The 20,838-nt window shown below is 45.3% G+C and overlaps 1 protein-coding gene across 1 annotated transcript; it reads right to left on the bottom strand.

The window, feature by feature from the left end:
- Positions 1–3,773: 3,773 nt before the first annotated feature.
- On the bottom strand, positions 3,774–20,448 carry LOC115119172 (YTH domain-containing family protein 3-like). The gene is given in 6 exon segments (XM_029647927.2): positions 3,774–6,051; positions 16,658–17,430; positions 17,433–18,357; positions 19,030–19,109; positions 19,504–19,528; positions 20,040–20,448. Coding segments are annotated over 6 exon segments (1,851 nt in total). The 5' UTR covers positions 20,064–20,448; the 3' UTR covers positions 3,774–6,027.
- Between the last annotated feature and the right edge of the window lie 390 nt (positions 20,449–20,838).

The following is a 20,838-nucleotide window of genomic DNA, read 5'->3' as shown; positions in this document are numbered from 1 at the left end:
AATGTTAGCACTTGGTGGCCTATAGCATCACCCTAAAAGAAGAGACTTTAGATGAGGCAGGTGAACATGCAACCACAACACTTCAGCAACATTAGAGATGAGATCCAGGAATATGTCTCTGAACATATACAGCAACACCTCCCCCATAGGCATTCCCGTCTCTTTTAAATGTCATAGCCCTGTATTGCTACTGCTGTATCATCAAATGAATTATCTAAGTGAGTCTCAGAGATGGTCAATATATTGTTCTGTGATTTGATCAAGCTATTGATTTCATAAACGTTATTTCAAATGCTAGATTTATTATTATGGGCTATTTTTAGCCGTTTCCTCAAAAGCTTATCGGAGGTAGACATAATATGAAGAAAAAAAACACCCATGGCATGATAAGAACATTGTTTGGCTAATAGAGTCAGTCAATCAGGCACTTGTGAGTTTCAGTTGGTGTATGTGATGTGGAGCTGAAACTACTGACCCGGAAGCTTGGCTCTCTCATTCCTCCCAGTCTTTTGGGAGGGAGGGTGGACAATTAGCCTGTCGTAGAGGATGTAAGCAATATCCCATGCTCTCTGGTAGCTTTCATGGCTAAGATAAGTTATTTCTGCCTCTGGCGCCCCACTTCCGAATAGTCCTGGGATATGTTGGTTACTCTTAAGTTCTTGGCTCTCTCTAGAACAGCCATCTTATCCTTAGACCTTTGGAACTTGACCACTATCGGCCTGGGTCTGTCACCTGGGCTGGTTACAGGTTTTCCAGACGTGTGGGCACTCTCCATCTGCAGCGTTTCAGTAATCATTTCTCTTACTTTCTCCACAACCTCAGCCCAGTTATCATGTAAAGAGTCTGATATGCCATCCAAAACAATGTTATTGCTCCTGGATTGTCCCTCTACATAGTCAGGTTTCCCAGTCTTTGTTAATAATGATTCACAGACAGTGCTGATGACATCTCATGCGGGCTTGTCATATTGCTGCAAGCCTCTTTCAGGACATCCACCTCTCCTTGGAAGAACAGCAAACTGTTCTTTAATGAAAATTACACCCCAAAACTATCTAAGTATTTTCTTTAATTAGACCATTGTTGAAATAGTACCAATAGGTTTTGCTTGTCAGCAACCAAGTTTTCAAGATATGTAACTTTAAAGTTACATATCTTGAACACTTTCTTTTGTTAGTTAGTCCATCAGTATTTGGACAAAGCTCTTGAAGCTATTTTCCTGGTTTTGTAACAAATGCTTGTAGAACCCTTTTGTTCGTTTTAAAAGATCCTTCACCTGTGATAGAGAAACACTGTCCTCTCTGTTACTCCCCACCGGCTTTGGATGTCATGGTAGCAACGTAGGCTAACACTGGTACTCCACGCAGTTCCAGACGGCAGGTTACAGAGCAGGTAGACACAGCAACAAACAGCAGGGTTTTAGACAGCCACAAGCCCGGGACAATCCGCAGTCTCAGCCACAAGGGCAAACCACATCATGGGCTGTGTTCAAGCTTTCAGGAAACATTGCTAGCTTGATAGCAGCTAGGCTACCTGCTACGCCAAGCATCTCTTCACACTTTTGGTTGGCAGGATCCCTGGACAGATAGCAGCGTACCCAGCAACTGATGCTAACCACGTTGCAAGATCCAAATTCAAAAGGTAGCCAGTAACCAAACTTTTTGAAAAGAACACTTTTGAGACTTTCAAAACAACAAACCGAGCTCTCCGTTGGTATTGGGTTTCCCAACACCCTTGGGCACCCTTTGACCCCCTGATTCCAACAGCTCTGAACTGACAAACAAAAACATTCTTTGAAATAATGTCAGGTTGTCACCCTAAGATCACTAAATGTCACTGAGCATGGTCATCAATACGCCTCATGTCAAGGTTGGGCTTGTAGGAGAGACCAGACGTGCCGGGGCCGAGAGTGTGGAAACATTCAACACAGAGAGGAGAGAAATGTCAGCGGTGCAGAGCAGAGGCGTGACCTAACCTTGCCCCCAGCCATGTCTTGACAAGTCTTCAATGCAGCTGAAACTTCAAAGGAATCAGAGGAATCCAGGAGACAAGTCTCCTTTCCTCTCATCTCATCTAATCCCTACGCTACAGGATTTCTGCTCTGAAAATGACATTTTGGGGCTTGTTAAAGGCAGCCCTTTGGAGCCGTTTTGACGAGTTCATTGGCAACACAAAAGACTAATGAACACAACCAATTTGAGTCAAATATACACAACTACTGTATAATAGCTGCATAAGCTCCACAAATACAATAAGGTAATCCACATCACAATACAAAAGCCTCCACAACATCATCATCGGGTATTAGCTGAGCTAATAGAGTAGAGGTCAGAGGTCATGCTCTCTATTGTTAGATCTGCCGCAAGCTAATTCAACCTTTGAACGAAACCTCCATTAGCATATTCGGCCCTTTGTGCATCTCAACAACACTGCCACGTGCAGCTAGCACCCAGTAATTGTGTTAAGCGTTCTGCTATTCTATTCTACAATTATTAGTGGCCTGCTTTGGTTTCCCTCACAGAGGAATGCAGGGAGAGAGTGTGCGGGTCCTTTCAGAGGCTGTCTGCAGAAAGCCTGATGGATGTACAAATGAACAGGCAGAGGAGGACAGAGAGGAGAGTCCCAATCCAGAGCCTCCTCCAATATAATTACAACTCTTTGTCGCACACAAAGAGGGTTCTCTCTCTTTCCCCCTCTCTCGCTCTCTCTCTCTCTCTGTGTAAAGGACATCCTTGGCAAGCCGGCATTAATTGCTCAGACGAAGGTGCAGTTTGCACAACAGGTGTCTGTGAGCTGTGTATAATTGCATGTGGAGGGTTTGGAGGAGCTGTTGGGTAACGAGGTGCTATTGTGCCTTTTATACAAGGGAGACAAATCACAGGACATGAAACACACAGCATTACTTCAAATAGGACCACTACACACTGCAGTCCATGGGTCCAAGTTGCAAATGATACAATGGCACCATCTAGTGGACATAGACTAAAATACAATACGCATGTACCTCAGGAACTGTATAGTCCATTCAAACTCGACTCTGGACCTCGAAGCCAGAACTCTGGGCATCAAAGCCAGTTGCATTGTTCCCTTCAGGGACTTATTTAGACCAGGGACACCAGGTGTGTACAATTAATTATCAGGTATAACAGAAAAGGCCGTGTAAGAGTTGAGTACCCCTGGTATAGTCCATCGAGTGGCTTTTACGATACTGAAAACGGAGTTAGTATGATGCAGTTTGAAATAAATTATACTTCCTTACTTCTGTAAATAACTGAAAGGTTATTTATTTTGGCACTTTGTATTAGAGAATGCAATAGAGTAGGGGCTGGCAACCTGGCGGCTGGCCCGCAACTGATTTTTTTGGGCCCCCAAAGTTTTTAGTAAATTTATTTTCATTTTTTTTTTAAATGAAATGCTAAAATCACCAGGAATTCAGATAAAAATTAGTTTAATTTAGGAAATCTGTTCCCAAGTATTCCCACAAATAAATACATAAAAATGACGTAATCGTGTCTCAATGTAATCAAGGTATGAAATGATTGTTATTTTCAAATCATTATAATTATTTTTCCGTCCCCCCCGCCCATTCGGCCCATGGCTGTATCTAGTTGCCCACCCCTGCAATAGAGTAGCAACTAAAGGAGACATTGGTACAGTAGGCCTATAGGTCAAACCACAGGGTAGACAGGAAGAAATGGTTCATGGCTGAATGTTAATTCAACTATCAAAAGTTGCATTCTCCCTCCCAATGTGCAACACAACAGAAAACATGGGCATCAATGGAAAAGAGCCTTTATAGAGCAGAAACAGGAAATGCCTTGGTGTGTAATTACAGTCTATTACTTACAGATGTCATCAGACAGACACACAGAGCAGATCATGGCTTTAAGTAGGATAGGAGGGCTGTTATCTAGCATAGTCATAGCTAAAGTATGTCCTCATAGACTAAAATACTGCACTTCTCCTGACATTCAGGACTATACTGATCCGCAAGGACTTGCTTTTGAAATATAATTAGTCATATTCAAGAACAGCGAATAAAGACGTCAAGTCGTTTCGACTGCAGTATCAGTCATGATGAAGGAGAGTGGAAGAAGCCATGCTATTGGGACACAGCTTATGACGTGTCAATTGTGGGCATTTTATATTAGTGAAAGTTAAAAGCTGGGAAAAGTGGATCCTTGGGACGTGCAACTCTGACGTTGCCCCATTGAAGTTGAAATGTAAAATGGCTACGGTAAGGGTTAAGGTTAAGGATTTAGGCTAGGGACATCCCAAGGATACCAGATAGCACTAAAAGCTGTTATATTATAGGATCATGTGCAGAAACAACAAATGGATGACACAGTGGGTACTAGTGTAACCCTTCATGCATTTCACTTGATTTGAGGTCAGTTTTGAACAAGAGAAGGTGAGTCTACTGGTCTAACTTCCAGTGTGTACCCATTCAGCAGAGCTCCAAGCACAATGTTATGTTATGTTCAATTCCCGGGAAGTAACAACTCAGAAGCATTTGTTTCAATAAACATGGGTAATGTTTATTTTCGCTAGCGAGACACCTTGAGGAGAAAATGCTCACTTCCTTGGTGATGTTCAGCTTTCAGGAAACCCCTCTGTTACACCAAGCAGCAAATGGGCAGCAGGCTGAAGTCACTCCTAACCACTGATCTATGATCAGATATATCTTTCATCCCCCTCATGGTTTAGGTTAGGGTGTGGGGTAAAGTATCTGATCCCAGATCTGTGGTTAATGGTAACTTCTACCTGGAGCCAGGAACGCCAGGGGAGGAGGGTCATCCCAAAAGCGTTATAGAGTTCTTCAGAGACAGAGAGCCTGGGGCCTGCTCAGTGAGGTGAAACATTACCCAACGTTGCAGATGGAAACAGACAAGATTCCCTGATTCCCAACATAACAGAGAATCCTATCTACTCTACACAATGCATTTGCTATGTGAATGTTGTTTAACGTTGAAGCCTCCTGAACAGGCCCCAGCTTTAGCCTGAGGTACGGTACAGTACATTAACAACAGAATAAAAGACAAGTTACCGACAGCTACCAAGGCGACTGTTACCGCAGAGCAGATTTCTCCTCAGACAAATGCACTTCAGAGTTACATAATAATCATGAGAAATTAAACAAACATGTGCATTAACTGCCGTTCACCCAGCTCACTACATCATCCATCTCATCGTTTGATACACAGAAACAGGTGCAGAAATAAAGGGGCGGGAGTAAGGACCGGGTTCGTCTAATGATTGGCATTATTTTGGGCGTGTCCTGTCATTTCTCTCACCTGTCAATCAATCACAAGCCGAGGTCAGATTCAAGTAAATGATTGTGTTACACATGATACCTGTTTTAATGTTGTCTGAAGGTGCTGAAGTTCATGGGAGATGGGGAACTACATTTGTCTTCCCCAAAATTTGGGAGGTATTAAAAACTTAACAAAAAAACGACAAATAATCTGGTGAAAGCCTCAGAAAAAGCCACTACACTGGTTAGTCAGTTAGTTATAACAAACAGAAGTCCAGAGAGAAAGTGCTTTAAGAGAGTTATTAGAGAGTTCAGGGTATTGGTAGAGGCTGTTTTAGAAGGACTGAAAGTGCTTTAAGAGAGTTATTGGAGAGTTCAGGGTATTGGTAGAGGCTGTTTTAGAAGGACTGAAAGTGCTTTAAGAGAGTTATTAGAGAGTTCAGGGTATTGGTAGAGGCTGTTTTAGAAGGACTGAAAGTGCTTTAAGAGAGTTATTGGAGAGTTCAGGGTATTGGTAGAGGCTGTTTTAGAAGAGTTTAAAGTGAGTAATGTTCTTTCCTTTTTCCCCCAGACAGGAACACTGGGGTACATCACCAGAGAACTGATACAGGCGAGTCCGTCATCGTGTTCACGTCACGAGATACGACGTCGTCGTCTTGTTGTTGTTGTCTTCAGCAGAAAAGATGGCAAAACCCTTAGTTTCCGTGTGGTTAGGCTAATTATTTAAGGTCCTATGTCATTAGTGTTTGCCTTCTAGCAGGGAGATCTCTGGATGGTTACTGTGGATTTCTATTCCGCTCCTGAGGACAGAAAGAGAGAGAGGGGAAAATAAACCAAATTAGAGGATGCATAAGTGGGAGGGGGAAAAGAACACATGGAATGCCGTTAGAAAACATCCTCAGGGAAATTAGGATTATGTGATAAAAGCTCAGTGATGCAAGACATTGCAAGTTAAACATCTAAGGTCCAAATCCCCAAGGAACATACATGCACTTCACTTCAACATTTGTGTATGTCACACAGTGGTGTCAACTGAAGAGTTCTACCAAGATGAGTTCTTGCTTGTGGAACTCTGAGTGACGATTCAAAGTATCCTTTCTTTCAAAGGCTAGTTTCTGTAACTGTAATCCTCATAATGGCTGAGTGTTCCCTTAACTGTTAATGATGACGGGTGACTGATTTTCACCAGCTGATGACGACTAGGGCTGAGAGCATGGGCAGACCAGCTGATGACGACTAGGGCTGAGAGCATGGGCAGACCAGCTGATGACGACTAGGGCTTAGAGCATGGGCAGACCAGCTGATGACGACTAGGGCTGAGAGCATGGGCAGACCAGCTGATGACGACTAGGGCTGAGAGCATGGGCAAACCAGCTGATGACGACTAGGGCTTAGAGCATGGGCAGACCAGCTGATGACGACTAGGGCTGAGAGCATGGGCAGACCAGCTGATGACGACTAGGGCTGAGAGCATGGGCAGACCAGCTGATGACGACTAGGGCTGAGAGCATGGGCAGACCAGCTGATGACGACTAGGGCTTAGAGCATGGGCAGACCAGCTGATGACGACTAGGGCTGAGAGCATGGGCAGACCAGCTGATGACGACTAGGGCTGAGAGCATGGGCAGACCAGCTGATGACGACTAGGGCTGAGAGCATGGGCAAACCAGCTGATGACGACTAGGGCTGAGAGCATGGGCAGACCAGCTGATGACGACTAGGGCTGAGAGCATGGGCAGACCAGCTGATGACGACTAGGGCTGAGAGCATGGGCAGACCAGCTGATGACGACTAGGGCTGAGAGCATGGGCAGACCAGCTGATGACGACTAGGGCTGAGAGCATGGGCAGACCAGCTGATGACGACTAGGGCTGAGAGCATGGGCAGACCAGCTGATGACGACTAGGGCTGAGAGCATGGGCAGACCAGCTGATGACGACTAGGGCTGAGAGCATGGGCAGACCAGCTGATGACGACTAGGGCTGAGAGCATGGGCAGACCAGCTGATGACAACTAGGGCTGAGAGCATGGGCAGACCAGCTGATGACGACTAGGGCTGAGAGCATGGGCAGACCAGCTGATGACGACTAGGGCTGAGAGCATGGGCAGACCAGCTGATGACGACTAGGGCTTAGAGCATGGGCAGACCAGCTGATGACGACTAGGGCTGAGAGCATGGGCAGACCAGCTGATGACGACTAGGGCTGAGAGCATGGGCAGACCAGCTGATGACGACTAGGGCTGAGAGCATGGGCAGACCAGCTGATGACAACTAGGGCTGAGAGCATGGGCAGACCAGCTGATGACGACTAGGGCTGAGAGCATGGGCAGACCAGCTGATGACGACTAGGGCTGAGAGCATGGGCAGACCAGCTGATGACAACTAGGGCTGAGAGCATGGGCAGACCAGCTGGCTGGAGTGTATACAGACATATTCAAGCTCTCCCTATACCCGTCTGTTGTCCCCACTTGCTTCAAGATGTCCATCATTGTTCCTGTATCCAGGAAAGCAAAGGTAACTGAACTAAATGACTATCGTAGCACTCACTTCTGTCATCATGAAGTGCTTTGAGAGGCTACTTAAGAATCATATCACTTCCACCTTACTCGCCGCCCTAGACCAACTTCAGTTAGCATATCACCGCAACAAATCCACTGATGACACAATCACCATTGCACTGCACACTGCCCTATTCCAACTGGACAAATAATATAATAATAATAAACAAATGCTGTTTATTGACTACAGCTCAGTATTCAACACCATAGAACCCTCCAAGCTCATCACTAAGCTCAGAGCCCTGGGACGAAACAGTTCCCTCTGCAACTGGATCCTGGACTTCCTGACGGGCCATCCCCGGGTGGAGAAGGTAGGAAAAAACACTTCCACTACGCTGATCCTCAACACAGGGGCCCCACAAGGGTGCGTGCTCAGCCCCCTCCTGTACTTTCTGTTCACTCATGACTGTGTGGCCACGCACGTCTCAAACTAAATCATCAAGTTTGCTGACAATACAACAGTGATAGGCCCGATTACCAAAAATGACAACACAGCCTATAGGGAGGAGGTGAGAGCCCTAGCAGAGTGGTGGCAGGAAAATAACCTCTCCCTCAACGTCAAGAAAACAAAAAGGAGCTGATCGTGGACTTCAGCAGATAATGTCGACGAAGCCACAGTGGATAGGGTGAAACGCTTTAGGGCTGTCCCTGGCTAAAATAATTATTGGTCGACCGAGAGTCTTCCTGTTCTCTCGACCAATCAATTGGTCAAATGTTTAAATTTATATTTCCATATAGAGACGTGTTGGAATAAAATCAAAAGTTTTGAGAATGACACAAATATTAATTTCCACAAAGTTTGCTGCTTCAGTGTCTTTAGATATTTTTGTCAGATGTTACTATGGAATACTGAAGTATAATTACAAGCATTTCATAAGTGTCAAAGGCTTTTATTGACAATTACATGAAGTTGATGCAAAGAATCAATATTTGAAGTGTTTACCCTTCTTTTTCAAGACCTCTGCAATCCGCCCTAGCATGCTGTCAATTAACTTCTGGGCCACATCCTGACTGATGGCAGCCCATTCTTGCATAATCAATGCTTGGAGTTTGTGGGTTTTTGTTTGTCCACCCGCCTCTTGAGGATTGACCACAAGTTCTCAATGGGATTAAGGTCTGGGGAGTTTCCTGGCCATGGACCCAAAATATTGATGTTTTGTTCCCAGACCCACTTAGTTATCACTTTTGCCTTATGGCAAGGTGCTCCATCATGCTGGAAAAGGCATTATTCATCACCAAACTGTTCCTGGATGGTTGGGAGAAGTTGTTCTCGGAGGATGTGTTGGTACTATTCTTTATTCATGGCTGTGTTCTTAGGCAAAATTGTGAGTGAGCCCACTCCCTTGGCTGAGAAGCAACCCCACGCATGAATGGTCTCAGGATGCTTTACTGTTGGCATGACACAGGACTGATGGTAGCGCTCACATTGTCTTCTCCGGACAAGCTTTTTTCCGGATGCCCCAAAGAATCGGAAAGGGGATTCATCAGAGAAAATGACTTTACCCCAGTCCTCAGCAGTCCAATCCTCCTGTTGCAGAATATCAGTCTGTCCCTGATGTTTTTCATGGAGAGAAGTGGCTTCTTTGCTGCCCTTCTTGACACCAGGCCATCCTCCAAAAGTCTTTGCCTCACTGTGCATGCAGATGCACTCACACCTGCCTGATGCCATTCCTGAGCAAGCTCTGTACTGGTGGTGCCCCGATCCCGCAGCTGAATCAACTTTAGGAGACGGTCCTGACGCTTGCTGGACTTTCTTGGGCGCCCTGAAGCCTTCTTCACAACAATTGAACTGCTCTCCTTGAAGTTCTTGGTGATTCAATAAATGTTTGATTTAGGTGCAATCTTACTGGCAGCAATATCCTTGCCCGTGAAGCCCTTTTTGTGCAAAGTAATGATGACGGCACATGTTTCTTTGCAGGCAACAATGGCAGAGCAAGAACAATGATTCCAAGCACCACCCTCCTTTTGAAGCTTCCAGTCGGTTATTCGAACTCAATCAGCATGACAGAGTGATCTCCAGCCTTGTCCTCGTCAACACTCACACCTGTGTTAACGAGAGAATCACTGAGATGATGTCAGCTGGTCCTTTTGTGACAGGGCTGAAATGCAGTGGAAATGTTTTTTGGAATTCATTGCAATTCATCTGATCACTCGTCATTACATTCTGGAGTATATGCAAATTGCCATCATACAAACTGAGGCAGCAGACTTTGTGAAAATGTATATTTGTGTCATTCTCAAAACTTTTGGCCACGACTGTACATATGCACTGTGCTTGTCTGATGCTTTTAGCACACTGTTTGATGAAATAATTAAGACACAAATGACTCAAGAGCCCGATGGTCACTCTGTAAAAAATGTTTACAGTGAGTGTCTGTGTGATAGGGAGGAGAGCGAGACAACATGTGCCTAATGCCGCGAAAAGGTACCACAGCACAGCGTTTATTGTGCTGTCTGTGCTGAAGCTGCAAATCGTTTCAGCCATTTAGTTTCTTACTTGTTTCTGACTGAAAAGTTCTGTTACCGAAATCTTTAATTTCCTCAGGAAAAACATTCCCTATTCACTCAACCCTTGCTCTCTTTACGTGAAACATGTAAGCATCGCATGCATGTGACCAATAAGGCCTGACCTATAGTCTGTCATAATCACATCAATAAATGAGTTATAACAAACTCCCAACACAGTAGCACGGATGTAAAGGGGGACATGAAAAAGAAACTTGAAACAGGAAAATGTTTACTGGTTGCTCAGGAGGGAAAGAGGAAGTCAGATCTGTGAAAGACTTTTTGACTTGATGAAGAAAATGGAGGGTATAAAGAGCGAGAGCTGCGTGCATATTGTGTGTGACAAACCTGTGCAGTTAGATTACAATATTATTTTTCTGCCTGTTTGGAACAGTGTAATCAACACTAAATACATGATAAGTAATACCAGTCTGTTCTAATGAAACCATTTTTAAAAAGCCTTTATTACAGCATAGAAAAGATTAAAAACAGCCAAATCTTTGAAATTGCTTTATCTGACATTTTTCCGTTGCATGAGGCTTGGTGCTCACGCTTTGCCTACTCAGCAAACAGATGCTGTGGCTATAATTCATCATCATGCAGTATTCAATGTGGAATTGTTCATCTATTTAGAACATTCCAAAGAACAAGCAGAATAAACTAAATCCAACGTCTGTATATCGAAAATAAAACCGATTTTGGTTTGTAACCCTGAAAAAAAAATGGTCTTTGAACTCACCAAATTGAGCTTCCTGTGTATACAGTATACCGTATTCTAATCAAGGTTCATCCTATATATAACTACTGCTGTACACAGCTTTTCTATTCATATACTGTCTAAACACCCCATACACATCTGACATTGCTCGTTCTGATATTTCATAATTCCATTTTTATTTTGGGGATTTGTTTTGTATTGTTCGGTATTACTGCACTGTTGGAGCTAGAAAACTATTTCTCTGCACCTGCGATAACAATCTGCAAAATATGTGTTATTTAACCCAAAGCTTTCCCATACCACCCCCAACACACACACACTCCCCTCTCCTTCCGCGAATACACCCTGCTGATCATATCTCTGGTTGTGCTGGTTGTTTGTGCTTTATTGACTCCATGGAGCCATAAGAAATGCAGGCCTGTCAGTTTACTCCCACAACCATTAATTTACTGACATACACAAATACGGGCCTAGCTGCAGTGCATTTCTCTCCCTCCCTCGCACACAGTGGTCAGTGTCAGTAGGCACAGCAGGGGAAGACCTGGGCCTCCAGTGTAACTCCATCAAAATAGAGAGGCCACTGTCTGGGGCTGGAGGCTGACCTGGTCTGGGTGGCTGGGGAAACAAAGGCCTCCACAGCATGTCTGTGTCCACCTAAGGCCACCCACTCACGTCCACCCACTCACATCCACTAGAGATGGACATGAGTACAAGTTCTTGAACAGATGTCAAAGCTCGGTCTTTAAACAGAGATGCCTTTTTTTCGTGCTGTACAATTATTTGGTGGAATGTGCTTTGTGGCTGCCCGAATGGGCTACGTTTATTAGCTTTTACTCTCGTGTTCCATTTGTACATTTGCGGGGCACAACAAAACATGACATAAATAACACAGTGCACACAGCTGTTCTCCCTAAATTCCATTTCCCCTCAGTGTCTCATTCACTCACTTGCATTCCGCCCCCTCCCTCCCGTTAGGCAGACAGAAATGAAATGCCTATAAAAACCTATCTAACCGATGGGACACACAAGCTATATTCTTTGTCAAATGATGACAGTTCAATCGCAAATTCGAAACGGACTGGTTGATTAAAGTAGAAAAATATGTTCCAACAACGCGCTGCAGTTTTGGATTCATTGCGTCCCATCTGCTTTCCACTTAAGATACTTTGTGAACTGCTAGTGCCATTTAGAATTGGTTAGCCTAGGCTATAACCCACCCTAAATATAGACAGGTTCCACTCTGAAAATAGACAAAAACGTTAGTTTGACAAAGAGTGTATTTTTCATCAGAATCATTAAGCATTGCCTACTCAGCAAACAGGTGTTGTGGCTATAATTCATCATCGTGCAGTATTCAATGTGGAATTGTTCATCTATTTAAAAAAATTCAAAAGAATGGGTAGAATAAACTAAATCAAATGTCTGTATATCGAAAATAAAACCAATTTTGGTTTGTAACCCTGAAAAAAATGGTCTTTCAACTCACCAAATTGAGCCCTGTTTGAAATGATCACTGAAAATATCTGCCTCAGGCACAAGATGTGCATCACTTCACACTGGCAACATTTTCATTTAGAAAAATATTCTGTTCTATTTTAGTCATGTTTTTTTTTACTATACAATAGGTTTGTCTTGACTGTTATAAGGGCTGGAGAAATAAGTGTCTTGTCTGCTAAAATAACAAAACAAGGCTGTCATTGCACAGCCATAAGCTTCTACAAGCAGGAGCCACTGCTGGGGTTACTTTATGAAGATTGTGTTCCACAATATAATATAACCAGTTGATATTAAGGCTTCAATAAAAGGGATTTTAAATGGCACTTGCTTTTTTATTGACTGAATACACACACACACACATATATATATATATATATGGGGCAATTTAACAATTAGGATGTTATCTGTAATGGTTATGATTAATTAGGCAGTGGTGCGATCTGTTGGCATATAGATAAATGTACACATTTTTTCTTTCAGTCGTGTAAATTAGAAAAATGTCATGCGAGTTCTCCAACAGTCTCAAAATTTCTAGAACGCCCATCCCTAACATCAACTCAGCCACATCCACCCACCCACCTACTCACATCCACCCACCCACCCACCTACTCACATCCACCCACTCACCCACCCACCTACACCCACCCACCCACATCCACCCACCCACCCACCCACATCCACCCACCTACTCACATCCACCCCACTCACATCCACCCACCTACTCACATCCATCCACCCACCCACCTACTCACATCCATCCACCCACCCACCTACTCACATCCATCCACCCACCCACCTACTCACATCCACCCACCCACCTACTCACATCCACCCACCCACCTACTCACATCCACCCACCCACCTACTGAACTCATGCACTGAAGGGTTAACTTGGGGGACTGCCATATTGACACTGACACACACATCCCACAGACAACATTGACAAACACACCTGTGCAAATATTTCAATCTACTGATCTAGGTCTATACTGTTCATCCTGTATACTGTCTCAGTCTCCACAGTTAACTTAGCATTGTTAGCTTCAAGCCTCGGAGATGACATGCTACAGACCACTCCACTTGACAGCCCTCAGAGTGTGAGGAGATAGGCCCAACGATGTGGGTCAATTAACCTTGTCAGGCTGGGGAAAGTGAGCCAGCGAGGGTTCTGTCCGGACCTGTGTTGTCATGTAGAGGGGTCAGGGCTACAACAGCAGAGCCTCTCACCTGCCCCACACTAGGCTACACAGTGCTATCTCAGCAACCGTCAAAACACACTTCCTACTAACAAGTTGTTTTCAGTGCTCCTGAAAACCTGGACTACAAATATGTATGATAGAGAAAGGGAAGGAGAGCGAGAGACAAAAGAACAGAGAGCGAGAGAGAGAGAGAGAGAGAAAAGAACAGAGAGAGAGAGAAAAGAACAGAGAGAGAGAGAAAAGAACAGAGAGAGAGAAAATGACAAATAGAGAGAGAAAATGAGAATGAGAAAAGAACAGAGAGAGAGAAAAGAACAGAGAGAGAGAAAAGAACAGAGAGAGAGAGAAAAGAACAGAGAGAGAGAGACAAGAACAGAGAGAGAGAGAAAAGAACAGAGAGAGAGACAAGAACAGAGAGAGAGACAAGAACAGAGAGAGAGAGAGACAAGAACAGAGAGAGAGAGAAAAGAACAGAGAGAGAGAGAAAATGAGAATGAGAAAATGAGAGAGAGGGGAAGGAGAAAGAGAGCAGGTTGTGTGGGGGGTTTCTTAATAGATTTGCATATTTCGTTTTACTTAGGAATGTGTGCTTAAGAGAAAAGGTTTAAATGTTTTCCTCACTGGTCCATCCCTAAAACAATCCGTGTTTAGTTGTTTTCCACCTAAAAAAATGTTGTATGTATTTTATCGCTCAAAGTGTGTCTGCCTGCGCAAGGAAGAACCAGAGAATAATATTATTTTTTCCCAAATCTTTGTGGAATAACCCTGAAATATAAAACAGTTGAACCATGTTGAAACATAACCCAGAAATTCCCAGTGAAACACATTAAGCACACAGGGTGGAGCTGGGCTGATGGAGAGAACAGCTAATGAAGCAAGAGGAGCCTGTGTCTGCCAGAGGCCTGGTGTTCAAAGGTAGATAAGAGCCACTTCTGCCTTTGTCTGAGGGGAGGTATGTGAGGAATGCAGCCTGTTTCAGGAAACCCCTATGTGTCCCACTCTCCAGATCACTCTCACAGAAGCACACAGCCACACAAGATGGCTGCCTCATCAGACAGGGTTTCCTGGATGGACCCAAGCAGACCCACTGGTGGGCAAAGATGGTAGTGATGATGGTCTGATGACAGGCCTGTGGGACAGGCTGCTAATTCCACACATCAACCTACCTCACCACCATGGAGTAATGAACCTGGTAGAACCCACCTCCATGGAGTAATGACACTGGTAGAACCCACCACCATGGAGTAATGACACTGGTAGAACCCACCACCATGGAGTAATGACACTGGTAGAACCCACCACCATGGAGTAATGAACCTGGTAGAACCCACCACCATGGAGTAATGACACTGGTAGAACCCACCGCCATGGAGTAATAACACTGGTAGAACCCACCGCCATGGAGTAATGACACTGGTAGAACCCACCTCCATGGAGTAATGACACTGGTAGAACCCACCGCCATGGAGTAATGACACTGGTAGAACCCACCGCCATGGAGTAATGACATTGGTAGAACCCACCACCATGGAGTAATAACACTGGTAGAACCCACCGCCATGGAGTAATGACACTGGTAGAACCCACCGCCATGGAGTAATAACACTGGTAGAACCCACCTCCATAGAGTAATGACACTGGTAGAACCCACCACCATGGAGTAATGACACTGGTAGAACCCAACACCATGGAGTAATAACACTGGTAGAACCCACCACCATGGAGTAATGACACTGGTAGAACCCACCACCATGGAGTAATGACACTGGTAGAACCCACCACCATGGAGTAATGACACTGGTAGAACCCACCTCCATGGAGTAATAACACTGGTAGAACCCACCTCCATGGAGTAATAACACTGGTAGAACCCACCTCCATAGAGTAATGACACTGGTAGAACCCACCTCCATGGAGTAATGACACTGGTAGAACCCACCGCCATGGAGTAATGACACTGGTAGAACCCACCGCCATGGAGTAATGACACTGGTAGAACCCACCGCCATGGAGTAATGACACTGGTAGAACCCACCTCCATGGAGTAATGACACTGGTAGAACCCACCACCATGGAGTAATGACACTGGTAGAACCCACCACCATGGAGTAATGACACTGGTAGAACCCACCACCATGGAGTAATGACACTGGTAGAACCCACCACCATGGAGTAATAACACTGGTAGAACCCACCACCATGGAGTAATGACACTGGTAGAACCCACCACCATGGAGAAATGGAACACAGGAGTACTAACACTGGTAGAAATGGAACACGGGAGTAATAACACTGGTAGAAATGGAACACGGGAGTAATAACACTGGTAGAAATGGAACACGGGAGAAATAACACTGGTATAAATGGAACACGGGAGTAATAACACTGGTAGAAATGGAACACGGGAGTAATAACACTGGTAGAAATGGAACACGGGAGTAATAACACTGGTAGAAATGGAACACGGGAGTAATAACACTGGTAGAAATGGAACACGGGAGTAATAACACTGGTAGAAATGGAACACGGGAGTAATAACACTGGTAGAAATGGAACACGGGAGTAATAACACTGGTAGAAATGGAACACGGGAGTAATAACACTGGTAGAAATGGAACACAGGAGTAATAACACTGGTAGAAATGGAACACGGGAGTAATAACACTGGTAGAAATGGAACACGGGAGTAATAACACTGGTAGAAATGGAACACGGGAGTAATAACACTGGTAGAAATGGGAGTAGACTAGAGGCCTATGAACTAAGACCTCAGATGATAGACACTGACCAGTACTACACTGTGTGACAGATGGTCACTAGTCAGTCAAACTCATATAAACACTCTGCTGCTGTCAGCTGATACGATAGGGGTGTGTGTGTGTGTGTGTTATGTGTTATGTGTGTGTGTCAGCGGCACGGTTCTCTCACCCTCCGCAGGGCCTCTTCCTCCTCCTGGCGGTTCTCATAATGTGCAAAGTCATCAAAGATTGAGGTGGTATGCTTGAAAGTTGCGATAATTTTAAGCACTTGCTTGGCCTTCTCCAGAGGCACCTCCTGAGTGTCCCTGGAGTTGGTGACGGGCTTGTTGTCATTGTTCTCCAGCCTGATGTGCCTCAACTGGTTGTTGGGCACGTCCTTCACAAACGCCCACTTCACCTCAAACTTGCCCTTCCACTTGTCCTGAGACCAAACACCTGCGTAGGAGTTGTAATCCACAGGCGAGCGCATCTCCGCCACGCCGCAGAAATGACCACTGCCGTTGACGCTGAACAGCAGGTAGAGGGGCCCCTTGGCCCCCAGCGAGCGGTAGGCCCCGTCCAGGCGCTTGTTGCCGTGCTCGGTGCTGCACCAGATGGAGTACTTGATGGAGCGGTGGATGTCGTCCTCAGAGTAGCTCTTGATGATGAACACGCGGCCGTTCTTCAGGTTCCAGTCAAAGTCTTTGGGGTTGTAGTTGTTGAGGGCCCGCAGTTTCTCTAACACGGGGTGCACCTCCCCGGAGCAGGGAGAGGCACTGAGGGGGACCCCACCAACACCCATCCCAAAGCCTTCCGCCCCTCCCTGGTTGAAGGTGCCCCTGTTCCGAGGAGCCACCCAGCGGTTCTGGGGTGGGAGCTGGGAGTGTTGGTGTTGATGAATGGGTTGGGGGCCGGGCTGGGAGGAAAAGTTCTGGTGGGGGTGTTGGTGGGGGTGTGGGGGCCTGGGGGAATCTGCTGGGGGTGTTGGGGGGACTGGAGCGACTGCAGCTGAAAGGGTTGGTGGTGCTGCTGGTGTTGGTGCTGGTGTTGGGGCTGATGTTGGGGCTGATGTTGGTGGGGCAGAGGGCTCTGCAGCAGGGGCTGGCCCATCAGGGTCTGCTGCACCATGGTCTGAGGGGGCATCATGGTCTGAGCTAAGGGGGGCTTGTTGAGGGAGCCCTTATCGTCCCAGGTGCCAATGTTCATGTTGTGCTTGATGGGCGGCGGGGGAATGGTAGGGCCCCCCATCCCCATGTTGGCTTTGGGCTTGACCTTGGGCTGGGGCTTGGCCGGCTTCCTGGCGATGGCCGCCCAGGACGTGGGTTTGGGGGCTGAGGAACTAACCAACGGTGGCATGCTATTGGCCGCCATGCTACTCATGCCCCCTAGGGGCGAGCCGACAGTCTTGGTGACGGCGGCGCCCATGTCCGTTCCCAGTTTTAACCCAGTCATGCCCTGCTCGATGCTGCTCAGCACCGGGACCTTACTGAGCTGGGCGTCACTGCTGAAGCCTGCCTGTCCGTCAGTTATAGCCCTCCCCAGGGAACTAGGGGTGTAACCATAACTATTACTATAGGCATTGCTCTGTGTGGACTGGCCCTGAGAGACACTGGTGCCCCAGGTGGAATAGTCTGCGTTTCCAGGGAAGAAGTTGAAGCCATGCTGGCTGAGGAAGGGAGGGGTATTGCCCAGTGCGCCCGGCTGGCTGAACACCCCATCAGGGATAAAGTGGTGCTCGCCATTGCTCATCTGTCCATAGGTGGTCAGGTAGGGCATGGGGGGGTCCCCCGCAGTGGACCAGGGCGCCTCTCCCAGGGAGTAAGGGAAGCCTATGGAGGGGGCATAGTAGCTGGGCATGTAGGGGTCGGACATTGGTGGGTAGCTGTTATTCTGCAGAAGGGGAGAACAGGGGTCAGTTAATGGATGACCTTAATGATAGAAGCTAAGACAAATCTTGCCCATCTCTCTTCAAAACCGTAACTAAGAAATAAATCAGCGTTCTTCTTAAGGAGCAAGATTGGCTTTCAGTGGAAATTATAGATACCAGCTCTATCAAATGTTTCCCATAGCAACAAGTGAAGACAGCAAACGTTTTATAATAATCTGTCCCGTTGTGAACTCTGACAATTATTACAACAACAATCATTTATTTTTTAAGTAAATTGGGGTGGGTGCTGGTGGGTTTGTTCTTGCATACATTTCACTAGAATTCTATAAGACAAAGTAAGCTGGTCCACCCAGGCACAAGATGATGAACACCACCCAGTTTTCTTTTTAGTACAACAACAAAAAAATCTACAACAATTCCACTATCAAAAGGTCATTTTTAATACTTTTCCATTTAAAAATTAGTCAGTCATCTGTCAATAGCTCCTCCTTCACGTAGACTACTATACAGTGACTTTAAATTAACACTCTATACACCTTCATATATCACTATAAGACACTATTCTGAGGGTTCATTCAGGTTCAAAAGGCGCAAATAACACATATCCCCTCTATGCTGTGGAACGTCAAGTTGCATGGCTGACAGGCTTGGACACAATGGGTACACTCACTCACCTGATTTGTCTGGCTGCTTAGGTAAGGTTCAAAGTCTTCATCGTTTACTCCCTCCTTCTGATGCATTGATCCGTTTTGTACTGGAGAGAAAAAAATGGTTCTTAGGTTATTCTTTAAATGTGATATAACCAAAAAGGTCTCTCGGCTAAAATAAACCATTGTGTTTAACAAATCTATAAACTAATAATGAACAGCTGATAAACCCCCTTATATTGCCTTTAAGTAGTTGGGGTAGAACAACACCCAATAATATGACAGGCACAGTGGTGTATAAGTATATTTGGTTAGTTGACCTACTTTTGACTGATGACACCAGGTCACCAAAATGTGGTGGAAGAGTGATGAAAGCAGTGATTTAATTACACTCTTTTGTTATCACAGTTTTCACAAAGCATTTCCTTAGTCAGACATTTTGACTGCCATCAAACTCCACAACAACCATGCAATAGTAAAATAATACGGTGACAAGAATACCTTTATTTCCTTGTCCTTTGGGTCTCTGACATCAGAATGGGCAAGTGCAAAAAAAAAGAGAAAAGAGATGCATCAGATTTAGCATATTAGGTCAATGTTTGATAGGGAGAAGAGTGATGGTAGCATTCATGCAAGGTGAGCTAGGCCTAGGCTACTGAATTACAAACAATGATGCTATACCAGTGGCTGTATATCAAACAAACATTTTAAACACATTCAGCCCTAGACTAGTTTATAGACCTACGGCTTCCTTGTGATTATTGACCGGATGTCAAACGCCCACTGGCATCCAGTAAACGTGCCGCATAGTACAGAATACAGCAACCGGCTGGAGCTTGTTGCCATCGCTGCGCAGCCGGTAGGCTACTTCAAGGTTCGGCCTACATAGCAGCTAATAGCTATCATATATCAAATACTTTTGCCTATGTTATATGGCATGCCTACCACAATGAATGATAGCAGCTGACAAAACGGTTGACAATTCTCAAACTGCAACTACAAACATTTCACGGCAGTGGGTTGTCAACAATAAGCACCTGATCGACTGTGGTTGCAGACATCCTCCAGGAGCCGAAACGGATTTCTGTTTGCGACTGTCCACGGTTTCTCCTGCTTCTGCACTCCGGTATTTTTCTCAGCTCGTCTCGGGTTATCCAATCTCTGTATGTAGAGGCGGTGTTTTTCTCCAGTCGTCAGCTCTTTCCCTACAATCTTTTCTCGAGCGCCGAGGATCGCGACTTTGTCTGTGGTATTAAATGTTTCCGATCTAGTTGACGTTCGGTTACAATGTATCACTTACTCTGAAACTGCCAGATTGGTATATCCCTTACTCTATTCCACAATGGCGGATGGGCTATTATGCCGCGTTCACATGCTTGTCAGAACTAGGAAACTTGGAAATGTCCGACTTGCTAACTGGTTGTAGTTTACGTGTATACGTGCCGCGTTCAACTAAATAGCAAGTCGACCATTTCCGAGTTTCCTAGTTCCGACTAGCATATGAACGCGGCATCTATCTCGCTTCCGTTCTATTGCTCCATGACCTTCCGCCTGTGACGCTCTGAGCCATGTTACTACAGACTGACAGTCACATTTCACATGACATGTCTCAGAAGATTTACCCTTTACTCTACAATACAACATACGTTTGCTTCCCTTGTTAAAATAAATTGTGTTTTCTTGTGATACTTCAGGCATATCTGTCCCTGTCTGCTCAATATAATCTGAAACGGTCTCTCTGCGAAGCCCTGCCTAAAGACCACTGTCGTGTGACATTTTCATTGCAAATTACATTAATGGAAGGATTCATTTAATAATTTGCCTACCAGCACATAC

This window comes from Oncorhynchus nerka, linkage group LG6 (genome assembly GCF_034236695.1).
Source record: "Oncorhynchus nerka isolate Pitt River linkage group LG6, Oner_Uvic_2.0, whole genome shotgun sequence".
NCBI classification, from domain to species: domain Eukaryota; kingdom Metazoa; phylum Chordata; class Actinopteri; order Salmoniformes; family Salmonidae; genus Oncorhynchus; species Oncorhynchus nerka.
The sequence above is the reverse complement of the archived record's forward strand: the minus strand, read 5'-3'. Positions and strand labels throughout refer to the sequence as shown.